The 8902-nt window shown below is 36.9% G+C and overlaps 1 protein-coding gene and 1 pseudogene across 3 annotated transcripts; one reads left to right on the top strand and one right to left on the bottom strand.

Annotated features, from left to right (window-relative positions):
- Positions 1–630: 630 nt before the first annotated feature.
- LOC149178470 (nematode resistance protein-like HSPRO2 pseudogene) lies at positions 631–1923 on the bottom strand (annotated as a pseudogene).
- Positions 1924–4289: 2366 nt separating this feature from the next.
- LOC149178469 (cysteine-rich receptor-like protein kinase 2) lies at positions 4290–6597 on the top strand. 3 transcript variants are annotated; one of them, XR_016258209.1, is made up of 4 exons: positions 4290–4709; positions 4815–4949; positions 6187–6271; positions 6372–6597. XR_016258209.1 is itself a non-coding variant. In XM_089420348.1 (3 exons), the coding sequence occupies exons 1-3, from the start codon at positions 4316–4318 to the stop codon at positions 5137–5139; spliced, it is 555 nt and encodes a 184-aa protein (XP_089276474.1). In that variant the 5' UTR covers positions 4290–4315; the 3' UTR covers positions 5140–5146. The 3 variants fall into 3 exon arrangements, 2 of the variants coding, with proteins under 2 accessions (XP_089276474.1, XP_089276473.1); XM_089420348.1 differs by lacking the exons at positions 6187–6271; positions 6372–6597 and adding an exon at positions 5114–5146; XM_089420347.1 differs by lacking the exons at positions 6187–6271; positions 6372–6597 and adding an exon at positions 5062–5142.
- Positions 6598–8902: the final 2305 nt, after the last annotated feature.

Raw genomic sequence — 8902 nt, 5'->3', positions numbered from 1 at the left:
TACATTAAATTTTTTATGATACATTCCATTAAATAAATTCAATAATCTAAAAAAATTATGATGCATTCCATTAAATAAACTTAACAAATTAAAATTAAAATTATCTCAGTTTCACACACTGAATAAAAAAATCTTAAAAAAACATATAAAAATAACAGCATTAAACTACATTTCATGTTAAAATTTATAATGAATTATATAAATATCATTAAATCCATCATAAAATTTAGGTAAAGAATTAAAAAATTAAAAAAAGAAACAACTCGTAAAATTTAATAATTTTAATAATTACCTTTTTAATTTTGGACAATCTCTTACACTATTTAACGAAGGAGGAATTGCACACTATGAATCCTTAGTATCCTATCCATGTTGGAGAGGGAAAAAAAAAATCCCAAATTTCTACCACTGTTCTATTGATTGGTCCTACTGATGGGGATGAACAAAAATGAGTCTAATCCTATATCCAATATAATTCTATGTATAGTACTCAAAACTGTCAATGTAAAAAGTGTATGTATGAATTTGGGGTAATACATTGAAAAACTCAAGGCACTATTCTTTCTCTTGTACACTTCACTTGATTTGTCTGTAGATCTTCCAGTGTACCATCCACCATAGTTGTAACTTTTAGTGCCAATAGTAACCCAAAAATGTCTTTGCACCATCCACACTAGGGAAATAAGGTGGTTCAAAATATATATGACGTAGGGCATCACAAGCACCTAGATATGATGGACCCTTCATTTCAGTGCTACCCATGGTTGTTACTACCAGCTGCTGATATGAGAAGAAAAACCTTTTCACCGCTGCTTCTATTGCCTGGAAGGCCAACAGAACATGTATTGTTGCAACATGGTAAGCACCTGAAGTGTTATGTGAGCGCAGTCCATGTGAATGAAACAAATGCATAAGTGCCTCCTGGACCCTTGGTCCACCCTTTGGATCAGCCTCAACACCGATGACTTTGGGCACCAGATGCCTTAGTTCCTTGCATGCATTTGTAAGGTCTCTAAGGGGGGCAGACCGAAGGCAATATGCGCCTGCAAGTGTACTAGTGCTACTAATTGCCAACTGGTGTTTAAGGCAAAGGAAATCATCTGGGTCCATCACTAGAAGCAAATTCACAATTTCTGTGAGCATGTTCCACATCCTTTCAACCATCCAACAGTCTGCGGATGCTCCTACGAAATCCCCAGAGTCTATTCTTTCATATACTCTCTGCAACAATTCTTGGCCTACAAATACCCACGCCTCAAAGATCTGGAGGACATTGCAAAGTTTGGCATCTTCTAGATTATGGAACTGTTTATGTTGTTTTAAAGAGTGCAAATATCTTGGCTTGCAGATTCTATCATATTCAAGAAGAGGCTTACCTGACATATTTGGTTCCCCCAGACCTAAAGTGAAGGGAGTCCTCTGCATATGGCCTTCAATGGCAAGCCATATTCTAGAAACCATAGCTTCAGCGCTTTTCCATGTACCCAAACGAGGAAGTAAGCTCTCTTCACTTGTTCTACTAACCACAGGTAAAGCACCAGGTCTCTGCCATACCTCATGGAAAACTTTCCATGAGAGAACACCACTACTTACTGACAACTGAAGAGTGGGAACCTGCTTGTCATTTTCACAAATCATTGAAATCAACTCAATCTGGGAACTAATTAAGGATTCAAGCCTTCTCTTCCATTCCTCTTTGTCAATGTAAGTCCTTGTGTCACAGAGCACAGACGAAACAAACTGAAAAGTAATCTCCAATGACTGTAAGGCAGCCTTTACCAACCCCTCTCTAGACCAACCAGGCCATTCCTTGAATTTCCACATGGCACTGAGCTCGGGGAGATGCACATACTGCTCGTAACCCGCACACTCCATGGGGGAGGGCTCTATGGATTCTCCAACAAAGGCAAAATAGGATGCCATTTTTTTATAGGACATATTTTTTTCCTGCAAATATAACGAGGAGAGTAAAGACACTAATGCTCTCCATATACCATAATCTAAAAAGAACAACATAATAATAGAATAAACACTAAAATACATTTTAAACGCTATATATAATACGTTACTGGACAAAAAACATATCTATTTGTTGCAACTAAACTTTTTATGTAGATGATAAGAACTCAACACATAAATAATGAAAAGAGTTAAATAATGTCAACACATAAATATAAATTTTTCCAGTTAACAAAGTGAATAGATATAAGCTAAATATACGGTGGTTGGTCAGTGTCACTTTGGGATTTTTTTATTATGAAACGAAAAAGTAAATTTACTTCAAACTCGTACATTCTCGTTGTATTTTCGTATGTTTGTTGAGATTATGGTTTCTTAGTCAAGTTGTGAGATTTATTTAAGATGTAGATCGTATTTATCAGGAATTTGTCCCAACTCTTTAGCTGATTTGTAATACCTTAAATGTATCTACTTTCATGCTAGTGAATCTAGAGGTTGAGTGAGAGATGTTCAATTTTTCCATATTTTGTCTCTCTTTAATTTTAGTCATAGAAGAGAAGATCAGATTCAAGAAAATAAAATTAGTTAAGCTTTTGTTATCTAATTATTTAGTTTTATTCCTTCTTCAAGTTCTTCAACTTCTTTTTTTATTTTATTTTATTTTCTTTTCTTTCTGGCTTCCTTCCAGATTCAACAAAATAACATTATGTTAAGCTTTTGTTATTTAATTATTTAGTTCTATTCCTTCTTTAATTTCTTCAACTTTTCTTTTCCCTGGCTTCCTTAACTACATATATGTTTGTTTTTTCCCTTTAGTTATTTTAACAAGGCTTTATAGCCCTTTAACATTTCTTCACACACCTTTATATATAATAAATATAAAATAGGGTTTAACCATTTTTAACCTAAGTTCCTCTGGTAGATACACATTGTTTCTTACTTGGTATGTATATAGGCGTGTTTCCTTTCTGTGACATATATCTTATATGTCCTAAGTTCCTATCTAAAAATGGTGAAATATAGTTTTGATGTATGCAACGGTGATTTGAACCAACTTAACAAACTTTATGTTATTATTTATACTAGCGTTCCACCACAGGTATTATTTGATGGTTTCCCAAAGTACTTTTCTTTATTATACATGCCATAATATGGAATAAACACAGTATAACTTTGATTATATGGGGCTTATCTATTGGTCCCCCTACACGAGTCCAGATGACTTCACATGCAATCTATGGTTAGCCCCCAGGTATTTAATCAATGGTTGGAATTTATTCATTTTGATCCAATGGTGGTCATATCAACCTTCCCTTTGCCAAAACATTATCTCATTTCACCAATTCATTCCGATAGAGATTTGCTCGGTTTTGCTACTAAATTCTTATTGTTTAACCTACCATGTTTGTCTAACTGAGCTCGATAGTTTGTTTTCTTCACTGTGTTATCGGAACTACCTTGCAGAGGTTATTCCAACTTGGTGAGTTGTTTAAATTAATAATTAACTCATAATTTTTATAACTATCGCCAAATCGAATGCGGACATTTTACTTGCGGTGAGGTATCCGCCATTCGATTGTAAGACTAAGGAGAGTGAAAAAAATGATCATAAAATTGATTTTCTTTATTTTTAATTTCAAGGGCGGACATTTTACTTGCGGTGAGGTATCCGCCATTCGATTGTAAGATTAAGGAGAGTGAAAAAAATGATCATAAAATTGATTTTCTTTATTTTTAATTTCAAGGATGGCATGTCGCGACTTGTGATTAAATTAAATTTTTAACCAATATTAATATAATAATTTACTTGATTTATTGAAAGAGAGAAAGCAAATAAACCATATTACTAAAAGAAACCAACAAAAAAATAATTTCATCTGAGAGAGTTGCTATACTAGACAGCAAAAAATGACATGGAAAATTAATTCCATAATTAATTTCATCATACCTAAGATAGTTGTCATACGAGATAGTAAGAAAAAACATATGTAAAATTTATTTAATTGTCCGTGAGAGAGTTGTTGTAAGAGGTGGTAAAAAAGAACATATGGTGGTGTAGAAGTGAAATTCATGGTATGCGATAGTTATTCCACCGGTTATTCCACACAATCAACTGGCTATAAGCGGCAATGACCTAGAGACGATGAGGACAACGACAACTGGCAATCAGCGATTAAACCTGCCACTGACCTTTCTAGAACAATGACGTTCTTGCAATGACAAGCGTTCTAGCTGCAATGACTGAGAAGAGTTCTAGCCAGCTCTGAAATAATATTACGTTTATCAAAACGATACTCATATAAAACCACCAGGTCATAAGTCTAATGGTCACATCTGAAGCCACCACGTGATCACCATGCAGGAACGCCATCACCCTTGTCTGCCAGGTTGCTCAAATCATCCACCCGTCTCTCAGCTTCATGCATATCGACGCCCTTATTTAACCCGTCCATCAGCTTTCCCTTCGGTTTTCCGTCTTCGGCCCTCCTGGCCGAGGAGTGTATGGGTTTCTCCTCCTAAACTTTTTGCTGCAGATTCAGCTGTTGCGCCATATAATGCGACGGAGCATATCTACAGCATAGGGCAGTGTTGGAGAGATTTATCCTCCACAGACTGCGGATCGTGGCTGGATTTTGCCCTGTCACAAATATCCGGATGCCAGACTGGAGCTATTGGCTCTCAATTCGTATCCATGAACTGCTATTTGCGTTCTGAGCTTTACGCATTTTTCAACGCTCTTCCTGAATCGGGTATTTTCGTCATATAGTTTACCATGATAAGAATATCTACTGGTTTTGTAATGTTTTTTCTTTTGTGAATTAAAAGGTAGCCAATTTTCTTGTGCAAATTTGCAGGAGGCCAAAGATCTAAAGTGCTTGGAGTAACTCTGGCCGTGGCATCCGCTACAGTTGGGTTAATTGCGGCCATTGGCCTTTGCATATGGAAATTTTCCTCTCGAAAATTTTGGCAACAGATTTCTCTAACCAGAGGTATCATTCAGTGTGCACTTATTAGCTTGTGATTTTTTAAATGATCACTCTTCTTTCGGATTATCATGTTATTTTTATATCAGTTACTGGTTTTGGAAATATTTGGGATCAGGGATCAGTGTCCGGCATTTGAAGATGTGTTGCGGGCGTCTAAATGTGTGCAGATGAAAATCTTATGGGGGTTGGCTGACAAACCATAGAATACTTGAAGTTACAGGTCTGCCGCTGAGTGCTGTTTGGGCTCGATTCCAGGGGCTAGGAATGTCGAGAGTATGTTCCTAAAATCTGATGATACTTTTTATTTTATTCTTTTAAAAACCATTTGTCCTTCCCCTACTGACCATGGTTATCACAAGAAGGTACAGTTTGCATCAATTTCAGTATTTGTTTCCGGGGTACAGTTTGAATCAATTTCAGTATTTGTTTCCGGCGTCGTCTACCCAGGGGTTGAAAATCGTGGCCGGAATCTGGCTAAAAATTTAAAAAAAAAATTGCAATAAGAATGTTTAAATAAATCCAGTTCAAAAAAATTACAATAAGAAGGTTTAAATAAATCCAGTTTTTGAGGGCGGAAATGGTTTTATGTTTAAATAAATCTAGTTTTTGAGAGTTGAGAGTGGAAATAGTTTTATAATGGAAATGGTTTTAGTACTATCAAAACCTTGAGCATCTTGTAATTTAGATTAACAAAATTTAAAAAAAATCTGCTATATTTTATCAAAATCTTGAGAAATTTTCATAATTTTCCAAACAAATTTGAAAGCAAAATAGACTGCGGCTTTCTGTTCAACATCCCAGAAAAAATCTGCCATATCTTATCAAAATCTCGAGAAATTTTCATAATTTTCCAAACAAATTTGAAAGCAAGATAGACTGCGGCTTTGTGTTCAACAACGTTTTTCAGGATTGTGTGCGGACTAACGAATTTCAAGCTTTATGCACCTTGCACGAATGGAAGCTGCAGTGGTAAAAGTTTTCTTTTTGGTCATGGCTTCCATACATTTTATCTTGTTTTTATAATTTTTACCTTATTTTCTAAGTTTATGAATATTGGTAAAAGTTTTCTTTTTGGTTAGAAGGAGAAGTTATCATCACGCCAGGGCCACAGCTATCCACGACTGGTTCCATCAGGATTGCACACAGCAGGTGGTGGATCAGGGCTACTAACAAATTTACACATTACACATCTTGCCATTATGTCTTGAAAATTTTACAGTACAGAGAACGTATAAGATAGAGAACGTATAAGATATTATTACAAGAAGATATTACAAAATTCACCAAGAATTCGGCACTAACCTTGCCAGCCGCAGCTCCTCCAGGTATTGAATTGAACGCTCCTCGGTTCGCAGAATGGTTTTGCAGCTGTTCGCAGAATGGTTTTGCAGCTGTTCGCAGATAATGTTCTGTTCGGTTTTGCAGGTTTTGTTCTGTTTGCCGCGGAGCAGGAAGGGTTTTGAAGGCGGGAGGAGGTTGGTCGCATTCTTGCCATCTGTAAATGAGCTCTCCCGGGAATTAATATGATTTGAGTGAGTGGAGGCCACGCGCCGTATTTGATTAATATGTCATCAATACGATTTGATCAATCTGTAATCAATACGATCGATTTGAGGGTGGCTGCGATTTGATCAATCTGTAATCAATACGATTTGAGCTGCGGGCAGGGTCGCCGGGGCGCAGATGGGCAGCCGGAGAGGGATGCCGGAGACCGATGATGGATGGGAATATGATGCATGGTGAATGGTGGTCGTCGGGCTGTCAGACGGTACCTCCATAGCATTAACTTTGCTATGGAGGTAGGAATCGCCATGATTTAGATTGGCCTGAATTGGTTAAGGCAATAGTACTGATCGCGGTTTTTGATGAGTAACGGAGAATGGGCAGCATTATTATGTTAACCCACTAGTTAAGCTAATAGCTCGTTGGAATTGCAAAGGCCTCTCCTTTAAGCATGCAGAGGCAGCAACCTATCAGTTGATTAATAGGGGTGGGCTATCAAAAGGTAAAATTGTGTTGAATTATCTGAATTGTGCATTTCTATTTTATCATTTTCTAATCTCTAAATTTATGTATGGTATGGCAGATTGACATCATATGTGAGAATCATGGCGAAAATACAGTTGTGTCAAAAAGGCAGGGCCGCCAAATCAAGTACACTGCGGATGAAGTATATAATAGCAAAACCATGGCCACGAAAGAATACAAAGTGGATCCCTGTCATCATAATATCGCAGCCACGAGCCTTGATAATCTTTCCTAGAAAATCACCGACGGATTCATATAGAAAATGTAATTGTCTTGTCTGTAGTATTACATTTTGAAGATAAATAAATTTGATTTTTCTTTGACCTTCATTTTCCTTCTCTCCTTCTCTCTGATAACCGTAGCAAGTATGTGAAAACAAAGTATATTGAGCAAAATCAGCCATATCAACCTAGGCTTTAGAAGGTTTTGATGAACAGTTGGCTTTTACTAGCGTTGACGGCAGTGGAACATGAACATGCAGACATGATCTATGAAACAATTCGTATCGCAATGGGACAGGCCAGTCTGTAACCATTAGAAAGCGCCGTAGTCTTTAACGCGACTTTTTGAAAGCCTTTCCGGCGATTTTTTCCGGTGAAAATCCGGCAGTGATTTATGGAAATCCAAGTTTGATAACTAATTTCTGCACAATGAAACTGTCCCAGGGGTTTTTCAGGGCGCTGAATCCGAATATGCAGTTAAAAAACCATTTTAACTGCAACAAATCATGATTTCAGCTCAATTTCTTCCGCCGGATTCCGTCACCGGAATCTCAAAAAATCGCATTATAGACAACTCCTTAGAAAGCAGGTAGCGAGCATTAATGTGCAGAATATTGAGTCAAATAGTTGTCTGCGAACATACTTTGTATTCACTGCCCATAATTCCGTGCAGTGCAGGTACCATCCCAACGGCATATACATAGTTACCATATCCGTACATAGTTACCATCCCATCCCAACGGCATATGTACATAGTTACATTCATATACGGCAATTGACATGCAGGCCTTTAACTATCCCTTTCCAGTGAAAACACGCTCATCGAGATAGCATCATCGACTGAAAGGGGATAGTTAAAGGCCTGCATGTCAGGGCACATTAAGTATTCTATAGTCGATGAAATAAGAATTGCCTTCCTATACATAGTTATCATATCCTTGCATCCCCGATACTAAGGAGGCACCATAGATGGACAAATATTAATGCGACAGATAGCATCCTTTTATTTATTTTATTTAATGAGAAGCTAACCTCTTTATTTACTTTATTTAATGAGAAGCTTACATCTGAAAAAACCATAGAGCTTTGGATTCTACACATGTCAAGACTCTGAAGCTACTCTCTGAAACTAAAAGTCAAGGTAGCTAAGAAAAGGGTTTGAAGTTGGGTGCCATGCTGACATTCAGATTTCTGTAGGAAGTGGAGTTTCCGAAGCCCGAGTCAAGGAAACCTGGGAATCCATTCTACAGGTTTAGGTCTGTTTTACAAAGACGTGTTAAAACTGAAATGATTATACTTTCATGTTGGAGGCGTTTATGAATAAGATTCAATCAGTTGACAATTTGTTTTTTTTGCGTACTTTTTGCAATTTTGAGAATCGATAACTACTCTTTTGAGATTTTAGAAGTCTCTTAACTTATTTAAATGACGCAATGAAACAATGTTTAACTACTGCAACCTGATAAATTACACCAAGTTCATAGAATTTAATTACTGTTTAGATGACCTTCTCATATAAAGATCACATTGACTACACAAAAGCATTTTACCATTAAACCTGTCTATTCTTCAAAAATCTTTCGCGTCAGCAAACTATATCAAAGTGGTGGGAGGGGAAGAACAATTTCACTTTGAAAATTAATTGGTGCGCATGTTAGGAGGACCATCAAACCACAAGTGTCTCAACCATATATCCAACGGTTTGAG

This window comes from Pinus tabuliformis, chromosome 4_1 (assembly GCF_031772625.1).
Source record: "Pinus tabuliformis cultivar Carrire ecotype Pingquan chromosome 4_1, CPIR1, whole genome shotgun sequence".
In the NCBI taxonomy this organism is placed as follows: Eukaryota; Viridiplantae; Streptophyta; class Pinopsida; order Pinales; family Pinaceae; genus Pinus; species Pinus tabuliformis.
The sequence above is the reverse complement of the archived record's forward strand: the minus strand, read 5'-3'. Positions and strand labels throughout refer to the sequence as shown.